The following is a 15,273-nucleotide window of genomic DNA, read 5'->3' as shown; positions in this document are numbered from 1 at the left end:
GGCTGACTACAACTCCCAGCGTGCCCCGCGGCGCCTCCCTGGGGGATCCGGCCGCCTGCTCACTTCTTATTGGTCGTTCAGCTCTCTGGCGTCACGAGCCCATGTGGGAACCGCGCGGGGCGATTGGCTGGCGCTCCCGCAGCGGCAGCCAATGGCCGGTGCGAGCGCCGCCGCTGCGGGCTGCGGGGCCGGTTAAGGTGGAGCGGGCGGAGGGGACGGGATGGGGAATCCTCGCCGTGCCCGCCCCTCCCGGTGGGGCTGCCCCGGGCACACCGGGGGCTGGTCCCCAGGGACCCCGGCCCGACTGTGCACCGGGGCCCGCTGCCCCTGGGGTCCCCGGCCCCAGGTGGGCACTGTGCGGCTGCACTCGTTTGTGATGTCCGTTCCCGGGCGCTGCCCCGCCGGCGGCCGGTGCCGCGTTCGCCCGCAGTGTCCGGCGTCGCTCCGCGGGGACCGGGCTGCCCCGGGGATGGGGGAAGCTCCGGACCGCGCTGGGGGCCGCGCGCGTGGCGGGGCCGGGAGAAGCGCCCGGTGAGCCCCGGGCTGGTGCGGGCGGCCGCCTCCCGAGCGGCTCCGTTCGGGACAGCAGCGGCGGCTCCAGAGCCGGCGCCTTGCCCGGGCTCCCCTCGCTCTCCGGCATCGCCGCTGCGGGCGCTCCGGTGCCGCGCTCGCGCCGTCCCGAGCCCCGCGGGAGCGCGCCTCCTTAAGCGGGCGCGGGCGGCCGGGGCGCGCGGGGCCGGGCGGCCGCTCCCCCCCCCCCCCCAACCGGGGCCGCCTCAGGGACCGCCTCAGACCCCGGGGCCGCCGCTCGGCCACAGCCCGGCTCCCCAGCGAGCCCCGGGGGACGGGCGCTCAGGATGTTCCCACAGGGACGGCTCCCGGTAAGTGCCGCGGGGGCGGCGGGGCCGGGCCGGGCCGGGGGGGCCGAGCCGCCGCCTCCAGCCGGGCTGTCTCTCCGCAGCCCCCGGTGCAGCCCGGGCAGCCCTTCAAGTTCTCGGTGCTGGAAATCTGCGACCGCATCAAGGAGGAGTTTCAGTTCCTGCAGGCGCAGTACCACAGGTGGGGACGGGCTGAGGGCGGTGGGGTGAGCGGGGCTGCGGCGTTCGAGCAGGGGGGAACGGGGGAAGGAGAGAGGGAGGGAGGGAGGGAGGGGAGAGGGGTTTGGGCTGAGGGAGGGAGGGGAGAGGGGTTTGGGCTGAGGGGCGGCGGGAAGCCCACAGCGGGGGTGCCAGGTGTTGAGCGGGTCCCAGGGGAGGATGAGCTGTTTGCCTCAGCCGGGTGTGGGGGCAGCGAGGGCACGGAGCCCTGGGTGTGTGCACAGCACGGCCGCGGGGTGCGGTGCCCCGGGGAGGGTGTGTGACACGCCGGGAGCCCGCAGGGACAGGCAGGAGAGGTGCTGGGCTTGCCCCGGAGCTGCGGGTCCGTGAATGGAAGGCTTGGTTCCCCTTTGCAGCCTGAAGCTGGAATGCGAGAAGCTGGTGAGCGAGAAGACAGAGATGCAGAGGCATTATGTCATGGTGAGCTGGCCCTGCCGTGTCCCCCTGCCCCCCGAGGGGCTGTCCCCCTGGGCTGCTGCCCTCACACGGATCTGGCTGCTGGGGCTCCTCTCTGCCCTGCCCACTGCTGACCTTGGGGCTGGGGAGATGTGAGGGAGGAAGGGGTTAATCACCATTTCTAGCAACGCTGGCTCTTGCTGCTCAGTGCTGCTTGAGCCCGGGAATCCTGCCATAGGTTTTGTCTCTTTTTTGTTGTTGTGGGCTTTTTTTTTTTTTTTAACCTTTTTCTATCTGGTCTTGTAAGAGTGCTCCCGGCTCCTCCCTCTCTCTCTCTCCCAAGGGGTGGATATTTAAGAACTGATGCTCCAAGGCTCGTGGTTTGGGTGGAAGGGGAAGGAGCAGGGCAGGAGCCCTCCACAGCTGCCAGTGAGGGGTTAACAGGCCCCAGACAGACTGACCTGGGCACCAGCCAGGAGCAGGGGAGCTGCTGGGAGCAAGAGGATGGGGACAGCAGAGCAGTGCCCTCTCCTTCAGCATCTAACCTTACTGGCTCCTCTGGGGAAAGGGGGAACCCAAGTGACACTATCCAAGAGGCAAAAAGATGTGAATTTGGGCAAAGCCCATCCCGGGGGTGAATACAGCCCTGCCTGTGGGGCTGGGTGTTACTGCAGGGCAGATTCCTCTCACCCATCAGCTGGGATCCATCCCACATCCCGGGGGCTCAAAGGGATTTCCAGAAGTGCATTGCTGCCTTTGGAACAGGCTTTGCTGGAGGCCAGCAGGTCCTCTGGTGCCCTTTTCTGCCCAGGTTGGGGGGATTGGGATCAGCACCCCTGGCAGGGTCACTGGTGGCTGCTGAAGGGTGAAACTGTAATGGGTTCTGAGAGCCAGGACAGGATCTGGGGGCAGCAGGACTGGCTTCCCCTAGCTTAAACAAATCGCAGGTGTAAACAGGCTGTGCCTGCTGCCTGCCTTGTCCCAGGCTCCTGGCACAGTGTCCCAGCCTTTCCTCGTGGGCTGGAGCCAGCCAAACCCCAGGCTGGTCCTGGGCCAGTTGTTCTGGACAGCTCCTAACCAGGCTGTGCTGTGGTTTTCCTCCCAGTACTACGAGATGTCCTACGGCCTGAACATTGAAATGCACAAGCAGGTAAGTGCAGGGGGGCTGGGACAGCAGCAGGGGAGAGGCTGAGGTTGGAGATTTTGTTGGAAAATTATCTTCCTTGAGCCTGTGGAGCTCTAATGGCTCTAAGTGCCACAGCTCTGTGCGAGGGGCTGGCTTGCAGAGGGATGCAGCAGTTGTCAGGATGTGTTATTGAGTTCCCCATCCCAAAGAGAACCACTCAGAGCCCTGCTGTGAGCCCTGGTGCCTCCCTGCAGTGCTTCCCTGGGGCCCCACTTGAAGGAGGGATGTGGAGGAAACAGCAGGAGCTAGAGCCCAGAGGCAAATGGATTGTCTTTCTTTTCTTTTTTCCTTAATCCCCTTTTCCTTTCCCAAAGCCAGAGGAGTGTTTTCACCCTTCCCTGGTTCCCCTTTTGTTCCAGCCTTAATTTGCTTTCCCTCTTCAGATTTATCAATCTAGTCATCATGGGCTCTCTGCCAGGGAAATTAGTTTGGACCAATGCCTGACAAAGTGGCAAGTCAACTGCCATATCCCTCCAGCTGGCTCAGCCCCTCCGAGTTTGCTCCTTTTGTTAGCAGGGAGCGTGGTGGGGACCACGAGCACATTCCTGCCCCCCTTCCATGCCCCAAAATCCCGTGGGGCTGGGAGCCAGGGGTGGCCCAAGCCAGGTGGAACCGGGGACTCTGCTCAGGGAGTGGTGGCCAAGTGGTTGAGGAGTGGGAGCCGGGGCAGGAGGGGGTCCCTGGCTCTGTGGGCACGGTGGCAGTGGCTGGGAGAGCAGCTGGGACCTGCTGGGAGTGGGGCAGGCAGGTAAATGTTCCCTTTGTTCTCCCTTGGCTCCCAGCCTGCTTTGACCTCTGCAGCACCGGCGGGGATTGTCAGAAACCTGAGCTGATAAAACCCTTCAGAGCAGCCAGTGCCGGGCTGGATTTACAGCAGGGGGGGATCCAGTTTTCCCCAGGAGATGTGGGTTTTCTCTTGGAGAGGCTGGGCTGGAAGTCACAGCCCCTTTCCTCGGAGGTGCCGCTTGCCCTGGTGGGAACGCTGTGGGTTTGTCTGCAACCACAGAGCCTCTCCTCCGAGGATGCACCGGGTTTTCTGCATTCCCCCGTGGCCACGGGCAGCTCTGGGGGTGCTTTGTGTCCCTGAAGGGGCACGGGGAGCTGTCCCAGGCCTTGATGGGGCTGGGAGTGGAGTCCTGCTCCGGGTCAGGGCAGGTACAACCAACAGAGCCTTGAGGGATTTGTTGGTGCCACGCCAAGAGTGCTGAATCTGTGCAGTTCTGCATCCTGCTTGCTCTGCCTGGCTTTGAGCTGGATGTTTGGGAAGGGAAGGCTCAGGGAGGGCCCTCTGCCAGCGCCTGTGGCTCGGCTCCCCTCCGTCCCTGCCCGCAAAGCCGGGATGGGTTCGGGCTGAGCAAAGCCAGCTGGGCTGCGGAAGGACTCACAGCTTGGAGCTTGCCTTGGCCTGGGGCCACACAGGGATTCAGGCCTGGGGTCCCTCCCATGTGCCTGGCAGAGCCCTCCCTTGGCAGCAGCTCGGGAAATCCCAGCAGGGATGCAGAGGCAGCAGGAGAATTTCCGTGGGTGGGGAGAGTTTGACTCCTCTGCAGAGGCTGAGTGTGTGCAGGAGGGGGACAGGATGGGGCTCAGGGCCCTCCATCCATGGTGATACCTGCTGATACGTGATTCCTCCTTCAGGCAGAGATTGTCAAGAGGCTGAGTGCCATTTGTGCCCAGATTATTCCCTTCCTGACGCAGGAGGTAAGGAGGAGGCAGGGGGTGTGCAGCAGATTGCTCTGACTTCTTGGGAAGGGGCAAATCAAAGTCCAGCCTGAACAACAGGAGGTTTTGGGGGAAAATCCTGCATGCCTGGCTGGAGGGGTGGGAGAAGGGGCTGTGCAGGGACGGGTGGGGCAATGTGGAGCCGAGAGCTCCCTCCAGGCAGGAGCAGGGTGTGACCACCCCCGTGCTCTTCCTCCCCAGCACCAGCAGCAGGTCCTGCAGGCAGTGGAACGGGCCAAGCAGGTGACCATGGGCGAGCTCAACAGCATCGTCGGGGTGAGTTGCACTGCCTGGCTGTGGGCAAAGGCTCTTCCCTGCCTGGGGGTTCAGGCAGTGATGGGGGAGGTCAGGTTTTTTTCTCTTTTGATACACCAATTTTTTACTATTTAAGGGTTGTTACTATTTTGATACATCCATTGTGGTGGAGGAATTTTCCACGGTGTCCTGAAGGTGTTGGGTGCCCTGTGGGACACCCCCTGAGCAGAGCAGGGCACAGCCATGGCCTGGGGTCGTGTCTGCAGCAGTGGGGGACTCACAGGGTGGATGGGGCACAGGAGGAAAACAACATCTAGAGAGAGAATAAAAGAGGTTGTGCTGAGCCTGCTGAACCCTCAGAGCCCAGACAGCCCCGGGGGAGGGGGCAGGGGTGTGAGCCAGCCTGTGCAGCCCCCAGAGCTCCGCTGCCCCCTCCCCATCCCCATCCCTGTCTCATCCCATCGCGCTTCGCATCGCAGCCCGCGGGGAGGGGAGGGGAAGGGAAGGGAGGGGAGGGAGGACCCGGCCATGGCTGCGGCTGCCTCCTCCACATCCAGGACCATTTGCTCTTTCTCTTTCAGCAGCAGCAGCTTCAGCACCTCTCGCAGCACGCATCCCCCCTCCCGCTGACACCCCACCCCTCGAGCATGCAGCCCCCCAGCCTGAGCGGGGCCGCGGGGCTCCTGGCCCTCTCGGGGGCACTGATGGCACAGGTTCAGCTGGCCACCAAGGAGGACAGAGTGGCCCAGGATGGGGAGAACAGAGGTAAGGGGAAGAAGCGCAGCTGGGTTAACCCTTTAAAGGCTGGGCAGCGTGTGCAGGGATGCTGCTGTGCCTCTTTGCTGAGGCTCCTGGCTGCTGCATCCCCGGGGATGGCAAATCCAGCTCATGGAATGCCTGCAGCCCCAGCAGGCTGGCTCTGTTTGTGACTGCTCTGCAGTGATGCTGTGTGTGCAGCCCTGGCCCTGGGCAAGTGTTTGTGCACACACACAGCTCTCCCTGCTCCCCTGGGTGTTTCCAGTGCATGAGGGTCCCCCCCTCCATGATGCAGCTGGGAGATCCCCACCACAGAGAAATCCTCTTTTTTTACACCAAGATCTGATACTTAAAGATGAGACTTTTAAGGAAAAGGCTGTTGTCAGCCCCTGGTAGAAACTGTGACAGCCACAAGCCTGGGGCAAGGAATTTAGAAAGCAGAGCCTCATTGCGTGTGTTGTGCAGTGTAAATTACACTAATTCCTAGTCCAGATGGGTGCCTCCTCCTGTCAGGATCAGCGAGTGCCTTCCAAACATCATCAATATTTAATCATCGTTAAATCAGTGCTCTGAATGCTACTGGCAGGCCTGGGCCAAATTAGTGACTCTGCCCAGCTCTGCTCATGGCCTGTTGCTGCTCAAGGGCTGCACAAAGGAGGAGCTGCTCTGGGCTCAAGTCACCTTTTCAGAGCACAGGCATGGAGTGGTGGTGCTGAGAGGAGGCTGGGACAAGGAGAGAGGCTCTGGGCAGCTCTGTGGGCTACAAAGAGGCAGCCAGATTTAGCAGGAGTGCTGTTTCCCTGCAGACTCCCCTGGGGAAGGTGCTGACTGAAATGCACTTGGGTCAGGACCCAAGAGCAGCAGCAAAGCCAGGCACTGGGTGGGGTTTGCTGCAGGTTCTCATGGTCTGGCCTGGCCTGTAGGATTTCAAGGTGGTGAAAAGAGCAGCAGGAAGCTGTCGGTGGCAGCTCTGCCCCCCTGCACACAGCTGTCTGCAGCTCAAATCCTGCCCGTGTTTCTTTAAGGATGGCTTCCACAAAGGAGGAAAACAAAGTCCAGAGAGAGAGAGAATAAAAGCAGGCTGTGCTGTGCTGAGCCTGCTTAACCCTCAGAGCCCAGGCAGCCTGTCTCCAGCCAGAACTTCTCTCAGCCTGGGTGTCTGGCCATGGTGAGGGCCATTCCTTATTAAAAAAGAAAAAAAAAAAGGTTGAAATGCTCCATCTGTCTGGGGTTAATCCTCAGTGCCCTGCCATAGTTAGCCAGAGCTGGTGTGAGTCAAGCTGAGCCAGGGGTGCACAGGGCTGGCATCTGGTCCCACTCCAGACCACAGCCTTGGAGCAGTGCCTGCAAGAATCCCTCAGCTTCCCATCCCTGCCTGCCTCTTTTTGCCAGCAGGGACCTGGACTTGTTCTCTCTAAATGTTGGTGGATCTTTAGGAGCAGAAATCAGCCAGGGAAGGTTGCTGAAGCCCAGCCCACAACCCTGTGCTTGGATTTGCAGTAAATGTGTTCCCTGTGCTTGGATTTGCAGTAAATGCCTGGCACTCCCTCCCTGGGCTCAGGGAAGTGGACCTGCTTTGCTGTGCATGCACAGAAGCCTCAGAGAGTTTCCAAGCAGGGCTTTTAGGCATGGCTTCCTAAGGAAATGGGATGGGTGTGCTCCAGGGGATCTCAGCTGGCCAGCTCTCCCCTCCTGGGGCCTTTGGATCTGTTTTCATGTCTAGGGAAGGGATTGCAGAGCTGGGATTAGCTCCTGGAAGGAGGTGGGTGGGTAGATACTCCCCTGCTTCCCTGAGGAACACCAAAGTGCTGACCTCCCATTAGAGAACAGAGAATCCACGCTTCAGGTGGGCAAAGTGGGAAATCAGGAGTGATTTTTTTGTTTGTTTGTTTTTTAAGCCTGTGTCCTGCTGTTTCCTGGTTTGCCCTGCTGTGCCCCTCTCTCCTTCCTGCCTGGGTGTGTGGGGCACAGGCTTGGCATTAACAACCTCTCCCTGTCCTCCCCTCTGCTCTGACATGGACCTGGGCTGCTCTCCCTGCTGCTGCCTGGACCCAGAGCACACCCCAAGCAGGGTAAGTGGTGACAGGCCAGTGGCCTCAGCTGGCCCTGGTGTCATCTCCAGTGTGCTCCAAGCTGGCTCCTGGGAGGGGATGGGGCTGCTGGGTGAGCTTTGCTGGGGTGGGCTGTGTTTGCATCAGGGTTTTGTAACTGAAGGTTCTGGGCCACCTCAATTCAGTCTTTGCTGATGCAAGGAGCTAAAGATCAAGGGCTGCTCCCAAAATAACCAGCTCTGTCCTTTTCAAGGAGTTTCCAGTTTAGGAATCATGCTGAACAGGTCTCGGAGCTCTCAGCCCCTCTGCAGTCCTTGGCTGCCCCCTCCCTTTTAGGATCCCCCCCCCCCAGTCCCAGAGCTGTGACTCCCTTCCCAGGCTCCACAGTAGCTCTGCAGAATGCAGGGTAAAGGAAGGGTTAATGATCTCTTTGGGGAATTTGAGGCATTGATCTGAAGGAGGGGAGGTTCTGTGATGCCATCACTGCCCAGGCACCTCCTCCAGAGATGGCCTGGGGGTCAGGGATGGCCCTTTCTGCCCCCTGGCTCAGTGTCAGAGCTGCTGATCTGCCCGTGCTGGGAGCAGTGAGCTGCAGGGAGCCCTGGCATGGGGCATCTCTGTCACCTTCTGGCTGATTGTCACCAGTGTGGGGATGCCAGGGCATGTGTGACACCCCAGCAGCACCTGGGGGAGGGCTGTTCTTCCTGCTCAGCCCCATTCTGCTTCCCAAGCCTCGTGGCAGGGTTGAGGTGAAGTAAACACAGCTCCAGTGGGGATTTTCTGCTCCACCCTGGCTCGTTGTCTCTGCAGGGGTGGATCTCCCTGGCTCTGGGTTTTGGGGTTCTGGGGTCCTTCCCAGCAGCCAGGGGGATGCTTTGCCAGGATGGAGTGGTCATGGAGCAGGGCCTGGCCCCACTGAGAGCTGAGGAGTGGCTGCCTGCCCTCACAGTGGCTCTCACACCTTCCTCTCCCTCTGCCTCAGAGCGTTTCTTCTTCCCCTGCCGAGAGCCTGCAGGACGAGGAGCGCACGGGGCTGAAGAGGAAACGGGAGGAGAAGGAGCTGCCTGGGCATTCTGTGAGTGCCCCAAGGGCTGGGGCTGGCAGGGCTGGGCAGGGGAGGTGGCTGGGCAGCCCTGTGCCCACCCTGGGAGCAAGAACAAAGCAAATGAGGAGCCCCAGGGAGGCCCCTCAGCCTGAGGCTGGGTCACTGCCAGCAGGACATGGCTGGTGTTGGCCCAGGGAGTGATGTACAGGAGAAAATAGGTCCAGGGAGTGATGTACAGGAGAAAAGGGGTGCCTCTGGGGTCCTGGGACAGAACATAGAGCCTGGTCCAGCATCTCCCTGTCCTGACTGAGCCCTTCTGCATTCCTCCCTCCTCACAGGACAGTGATGGGGACAAGAGTGACTACAACCTGGTGGTGGATGAGGTAAGCCCCTGGAATCTGGCAAGGCATCCCGCTCCAGCTGCAGTGGTTGGGTTTGGGACTCTGGTTCCCCCAGTTTTGGGGTTCTTTAGGCTCCAGCTCGTTGCTGCTGGGCAGCAGTGGCCAGCCAGGACACGTGCCAGCGCTGCTCCAGTGTGTTGTACCAGCCAAGACTGATTCCACTCCCACTGCTCTGGGGAGGCTGTGCCAGCCAGGCTCAGCTTTGCCAGCCACAGGCTTGGCTCTGCTTCACAATCCCCTTTCAGCCCCTCTGCTGCAGCATCCCATCTGGGGAGGCTGATAAGCTGGGATGAGAGCTCCATGGAGCTGGGCTTGCTGCTGGCAGCTCCTGTGGGTGGAGGTGGCAGGAGCCTCACGGCACACCCTGGCCCTGCCATCCCCAGGCCTGGAGCCCCTTCCTGCCCTGCCTGGCCCTCAAGCAGCCTCAGTTTTAACTCACCTCAGTGCAGGGCATTCACTGAATTCCAGTCTTTGCAATGAAGCTGCCACATGCTTCTGGTACAGCCTTTCCTGACTGAGGCACACCTGACAGAACTTGATCCCAGCCACCACTGTTCTTGGTAGAGAAGATGTTTTTGGGAACATGCTTATTCCTTTCTCAGAAGACAGAGGGGAGAGGAAGATATGAAGTCTTTTCATGCCACTTCCTAAGAAAATACAAGCCCTGAAAGGAAGATCAGGAGGAATTTCTGCAGAAAATGATGCTTATGAAAGCCACTCATTGTGCTGATAAAAAGTCACAGACCTGGTTGAATGGGAATGCAAGAGCTGAGGGGTGGCCTTGCCTCTGAAATGGCAGCCCTGCCTCAGCTCCTCATGTGTGCTGATCCCCATCCCTCCTCGTGAAGGCATCCGTGGCCACCAGTGTCCTCTGAACCTGCTGTCACCTCTCATTTTGTTCAAAGAGCAAAACCAGGGCCGTTTCTCATCCGGGGGAGCAGAGCACAGAGCGGATGCTCCTCATTCAGGCCGGGGGCACTGGTGGTGGTGGTGGCTCCCCAGGCACCCTGCCCTCCTCCACAGAGGGGTTCCTGCTTCCCACAGCGCTGTTCTCCCCGCAGGACCCGCCCTCGGAGCCCGGCAGCCCCGGCCGCTCGCCCAGCCATCGCCGGGCTCCGTCCCGCCGGGAGCTGCCCGGGAGCCCCGCGTCCACCGGCTCCGGCAGCACCGCGCCCGGCCGGGCCAAGGAGCAGAGCCCGGTGAGCATTCCCTGGGGCTGGTGGGGCTAGCAGCATGGCCGGGAATTTCTCTGTATGGCCAGTCTGAAATGGGACGGGAATGGCAGGGTTTGTGCCCGCTGGCACCCCCACCCCGGGACAGAGCTCCGTGCCCTCGGGGTAGGGTGGGTGCTGCTGGGCAGAGCACAGGCTCTGCAGTGTTCTCCACCCTGCCTGCAGGATTCCCCAGAGCTGCTCATAGCAATTGATTTTTCCTTCTTCTTTTTTTTTTTTTTTTTCTTCTTGCTTCAGTGTGGGTTTTTTTCCCCCTCTTCCTTGCCAAGCACCAGTCCAGCGCTCAGATTGAAACATCAGCATGTGGGAAGGGGGAGGGATGTTTGTGCCACTCCTTGGCCTCCCAGCCACCGCAGGGACCAAGTGATAGGTCCCCCCATCTGGGGTCAGGAGCCAGCTGGGGGCTGTGGGCAGCAGCAAGCAGCAGCTCCCCAGCACAATCGGATTAGAGCAGACAAAGCGCCCTGAGCAATCTGCCAGCACAGCACGTAGCTTTTCTCTGTTATTAATTTTTTTTTTTTGCCTTTGCTGGTGTCGACAAAATCCCCAGACAGAAAAAAAAGCAGAAGAAATAGGAGAGGCAGGGAAAAAAAGCAAGGCATGAAATAGCTGTGGGGATTGGAGAGGCCAGTTCATGCCAGGCATCGTCTTGGTCCCAGGCTGGGCAGGGGGGTGACCCCCCATGCAGGAGGAGTTTTGCTTGAGGGAGCAGCAGATGTGTCTGTGGGGTCTCATGTTGGTGGGCACTGCAGGGTTGGGACAGTTTGGGGTGACCCAAAGCTTGCATGGGGCATTTGCAGCTGTGGGGAGCGTGGAGACTGTGAGAGGCAAAGGAGAGGAGAGGGGATCAGGCCCTGGATGGCCCTGCGAGGTGTGGAGGCTGCTGGCCCAGGCTCTGGTCCCACAGCTGAAGCTGCTCTTCTTTCCTCTGCTGCACAGCCCGACTCAGTGGCCAGCGCTCCCAGCTCCAAGCCCTCCTCTTCCTCACCACCCCATGACTCCCTCACGCCAGGCCCCGGGCCCAGCTCGGCCATCGCTCTCCGGCCACCCCCGGCCAAGGCCCCCAGCACCGACAGCATCAGTGAGTGTTGGGGACAGCACGGGGGCTGCTCTGCCCTGATGGGACCCTGTCTGCCACCAGCAGAGCTGGCAGGGCTGTTTTGCTCCACAGGATCAGAGCTATGAACCACGGCCAACAGGAGCCCCTCTGCCATTGCCACACACCTGACTGCCTGGTGGGCTTGGACCCACCACCACTGCTGAGGGTGGTGGTTGGGGTAGAGCAGGGCTTTTACCTGTTTTTCTCTGCTGAATTGTCTCTTTGGTGGGGCTGCACGAAGCTGGGTGCTTCATGGCTTGGCTGTGGGGGCCGGAGGGGGTGGCTGTGCAGTCACCAGGTGCCCCTCTACCCCGGGTGCCGCCAGGGCCAAGCCGCGGCTCTCTCCCCGTGCAGCTCTCCGCAGCCCCCTGAGCTCCTGCAGCCCCTACACATCCTCCCTGGCCGTGGTGCCCCACGCCGCCCTCAGCGGGGAGCTCCCAGCCCCTGGCCTCTACATGGGCATCCACCTGTCAGTGCCCCAGGCCAGCAGCACGCTGCTCTACGGCCGCTCCCCCGGGGTAAGTCACCGAGGGAGGCACGGGGAGGCTGGGTGTGCTGGCTCTGCTGCCTGGGCAGCATCTGGGGCTTCAGCTGGGCTTGCAGCCATAGGAAGGGCTCCCTTGCAGAGGTGGCTGGGATGTGGGGCTGGTGGTTTCAGCGTGCTCAAAGAAGCCTCTGCTGGCTTTACTGGTGTCTGTGGGAACCCATTTTGGTCTTTGTAACTGCATGGGAGGACACAGCAAGCAGGGAGCTTGGCTGAGCTGGTCCCAAGGTGTGCAGGGACAAGCCTGAGGCCTGCTTTGGTGTCCTCTGCTCTGCTCCTCATGTGCCCTTTGCTTTGTGCAGGTGGCGTTTGAGTCTCACCCTCACCTGAGGGCTTCCAGCCTCTCCTCTTCGCTCCCCACCATCCCTGGAGGGAAGCCGTAAGTGGCTGCACAGGCTGGGGCTGCAGGGAGGGTGGGAGCAAGAGGCTGAGGTGGGTGTTGGGGGCATCTCCCTCCCAAGGGCTCACCCAGGGCAGGGCTGAGGGGGAGCTGCTCTCCAATCCTGAATCCAGCACTGCCATTTCATTCCTGACAGCTGGGGCTGGGTAATTAAACCCCTCATTAGCCAGGGCATAATGGACACCTTCCACCTTAGCTTGGGCACCTTCCACCTTGGCTTGGGTACTTTCCACCTTGGCTTGGGTACCTTCCACCTCGGCTTGAGTGTGGCAAACAGAGATCACCTCCTGCCCTTGGGCATCACACAGGGCTTGTTCAGGTCTCTCTTCTGCTCCCTTGTAGTGCTTTCTCCTTCCACATCCTCTGACTCCAGAGGTCTGTGTTGGACCTGCGTGGCACCAGCCCCTGTCCACGCAGGGTTCTGCTCTGCCTCTCACTGCTCTGCTCCCTTGCAGTGCCTACTCCTTCCACGTCAGCGCCGACGGGCAGATGCAGCCGGTGCCGTTCCCCCCCGACGCCCTCGTGGGCTCCGGCATCCCCCGGCACGCGCGGCAGCTGCACACCCTGAGCCACGGCGAGGTGGTCTGTGCTGTCACCATCAGCAACTCCACCAGACACGTCTACACCGGGGGCAAGGGCTGTGTCAAGGTCTGGGACGTGGGGCAGCCGGGCACCAAGACGGCCGTGGCTCAGCTGGACTGCCTGGTGAGGAGGAGGATGAGAAGGAGGAGCAGAAATGCCTTTGGGCTGGGGCTGGGAAGGGGAATGTGCCCCTGCTCCAGCGGAGGGGACAGAGGGGCCTTTCCCATCTGCAGTGGGAGAAGGAGAAGTGTCTCCTGCAAGGCCCTGTGTGCTCATCATGTCCTCCTTGCCTTGCCCTGTTGCCTGTCACCCCGTTCAGAACCGTGACAACTACATCCGCTCCTGCAAGCTGCTCCCCGACGGCCGCAGCCTGATCGTGGGCGGGGAGGCCAGCACCCTGTCCATCTGGGACCTGGCAGCCCCCACGCCCCGCATCAAGGCTGAGCTCACCTCCTCTGCCCCCGCCTGCTACGCCCTGGCCATCAGCCCTGACGCCAAAGTCTGCTTCTCCTGCTGCAGCGACGGCAACATCGTGGTGTGGGACCTGCAGAACCAGACGATGGTGAGGTGAGCGTGGGGCAGGCACAGGGGGAGATGTTGGCTCACAGGGAGCTGGCTACCCTGACAGCTGTGCCCTCTTCCTCTCCATCCCCCTCTTTCCCAGGCAGTTTCAAGGCCACACGGATGGTGCCAGCTGCATTGACATCTCTAACTATGGCACCAAGCTGTGGACAGGGGGGCTGGACAACACCGTGCGCTGCTGGGACCTGCGGGAGGGCCGGCAGCTGCAGCAGCACGACTTCAGCTCCCAGGTAGGGCTGGAGCTCCCTGGCAGCAGCCTGGGGCCAGTGGCACCTGCTGGGCCACTGTGTGAGCCTGTGTGTCCCCTCAGATCTTCTCCCTGGGCTACTGCCCCATGGGAGAGTGGCTGGCCGTGGGCATGGAGAGCAGCAACGTGGAGATCCTGCACGTCACCAAACCCGACAAGTACCAGCTGCACCTCCACGAGAGCTGTGTCCTCTCTCTCAAATTCGCCTCCTGCGGTAGGCAAGGGCCCTTTTTTCTGCCTGGGCTGTGGATAGCCTCAGATTTATCCCTTTGGTGTTTGCTCCCCCATGCTCAGCTGCCCTGAATGGTGTCCCAGCTGTTGACACCCACTTTGTCTCCTGGCCCAGGGAAGTGGTTTGTGAGCACGGGGAAGGACAACCTGCTCAACGCCTGGCGGGCGCCCTACGGAGCCAGCATCTTCCAGGTGGGCTGAGGTGTCTGTGCAGAGGGGGACTGTGGTGGCTCCAGGCACCTGCCCTGCTCTCACCTCCTGCCCTCTCACTCACAGTCTAAGGAGTCCTCGTCAGTCCTGAGCTGTGACATCTCTCTCAATGACAAATTCATCGTTACGGGCTCTGGTGACAAGAAGGCCACAGTGTATGAGGTGGTTTACTGACTCCTGTCGCCATCAGGAATGGGGACACACCTTGCCCAGTGCCACCATGGCTCACAGAAGCCTCCAGTGCTGGACCTGCCCTCCTGCAGCTCTACTCTTCCTCCTCCTCCACTGCTTTCAGACACCAAACCAAGGCCTTGGCCCCATTCTCCTGCCCGGGTTCCTGCAGGAGGCTGGAGGTGAGGGCTGGGTGTAGCCTGGCATCCCCTGAGCTGGGCAAGGGCTGGGCTGGACATCCTGGGCCCTGTCTGTCCTTCAGGCCAGCTGCACAGGGAGCTGGACAAAGCCCGAGAGCGTGTGTCTCCTGAATTACTGCTACTGACTTAACAGCACCCATTTTCTGCTGCAGAAACAGCTGTAAATTATCACTAAAGAAATGTATTTAAGTATGTTTTCAATCCCTTACTAATAAAAAGGAACAAAAGAAGGGCTGGGCTGGTTCTGAGCCGGGGCCTTTGCCAGCCAGTGCTGCCAGCTGTGCCAAGGGCTGGGCTCTGGAGGGGCTCCTGGGGGGCTGCTCTTGGCCAGCAGCACAGGGGAGGACGCTCCCAGCATGGCAGAGGTGTGGCTGCTGGCCTGCCAGGGCAGCCCCAGCTCCAGCACCGCTCTGTGGTGCCTGTGGTGAGCTGTGGCTGGGGGCAGGAGCCCGGAGCAGCTGCCACAGCGCAGCCCTTGCCAGCCCCGGGCTCCTGGGAGCAGCCCTGCCTGCCCACGGCAGCGCTGGCAGACAGCCAGAGCGATAAGGGAGGCGCTGAGTGCTCACAGCTCATTTCCTTCACAAACCACTTCCTCCAGGGCTCTCCTCTCCCCCACACCCCGGAGCCCGAGGCTGCTCCACTGGGGCATGGCACAGCCAGCACCACTCTGTGCCCACACTGCTGCTCCTGGTTCCTGCTGCCCGCCAGGGCCAGGGATGGGCTCTGCCCACCGAGGAGCCCCCTCAGACCCTCCTCAGCACAGGAAAGGAGCAGCAAGTTGTGACCAACAGGGACAAGGCTCCTGCCATGGTGTCACCCTTCCCACCTGGCTCCATCCTACCCCCACAGAGCATCGAGGCTACTGC

At 61.2% G+C, this 15,273-nt stretch overlaps 1 protein-coding gene across 3 annotated transcripts; it reads left to right on the top strand.

The window, feature by feature from the left end:
• The first annotated feature begins 211 nt into the window (after window positions 1-211).
• LOC135284874 (transducin-like enhancer protein 2) lies at window positions 212-14,637 on the top strand. 3 transcript variants are annotated; one of them, XR_010349988.1, is made up of 20 exons: window positions 212-881; window positions 962-1,059; window positions 1,454-1,517; window positions 2,599-2,643; window positions 4,318-4,380; window positions 4,603-4,677; window positions 5,238-5,421; window positions 7,468-7,484; window positions 8,446-8,538; window positions 8,847-8,891; window positions 9,971-10,108; window positions 11,081-11,222; window positions 11,595-11,758; window positions 12,087-12,163; window positions 12,640-12,889; window positions 13,086-13,333; window positions 13,435-13,578; window positions 13,659-13,809; window positions 13,942-14,018; window positions 14,103-14,637. XR_010349988.1 is itself a non-coding variant. In XM_064396646.1 (20 exons), exons 1-20 carry the CDS (start codon window positions 858-860, stop codon window positions 14,208-14,210), a joined length of 2,208 nt encoding a protein of 735 aa, XP_064252716.1. In that variant the 5' UTR covers window positions 213-857; the 3' UTR covers window positions 14,211-14,637. The 3 variants fall into 3 exon arrangements, 2 of the variants coding, with proteins under 2 accessions (XP_064252716.1, XP_064252715.1); XM_064396646.1 differs by having other exon boundaries at window positions 213-881; window positions 5,241-5,421; window positions 13,431-13,578; XM_064396645.1 differs by having other exon boundaries at window positions 213-881; window positions 13,431-13,578.
• The last annotated feature ends 636 nt before the right edge of the window (window positions 14,638-15,273 follow it).

The sequence above is a fragment of the Passer domesticus genome, chromosome 21, assembly GCF_036417665.1.
Source record: "Passer domesticus isolate bPasDom1 chromosome 21, bPasDom1.hap1, whole genome shotgun sequence".
NCBI classification, from domain to species: domain Eukaryota; kingdom Metazoa; phylum Chordata; class Aves; order Passeriformes; family Passeridae; genus Passer; species Passer domesticus.
This window is presented reverse-complemented; position numbering and strand designations above follow the sequence as displayed.

Bases quoted from the DNA above. Each gene is read 5' to 3' on its own strand.
- LOC135284874 (XM_064396645.1), top strand. From the start codon at position 858: ATGTTCCCACAGGGACGGCTCCCG. The intron at 11,223-11,594 runs GTGAGTGTTGGG...CTCCCCGTGCAG, and splicing joins CCCCAGCACCGACAGCATCA to CTCTCCGCAGCCCCCTGAGC. The intron at 11,759-12,086 runs GTAAGTCACCGA...TGCTTTGTGCAG, and splicing joins TCTACGGCCGCTCCCCCGGG to GTGGCGTTTGAGTCTCACCC.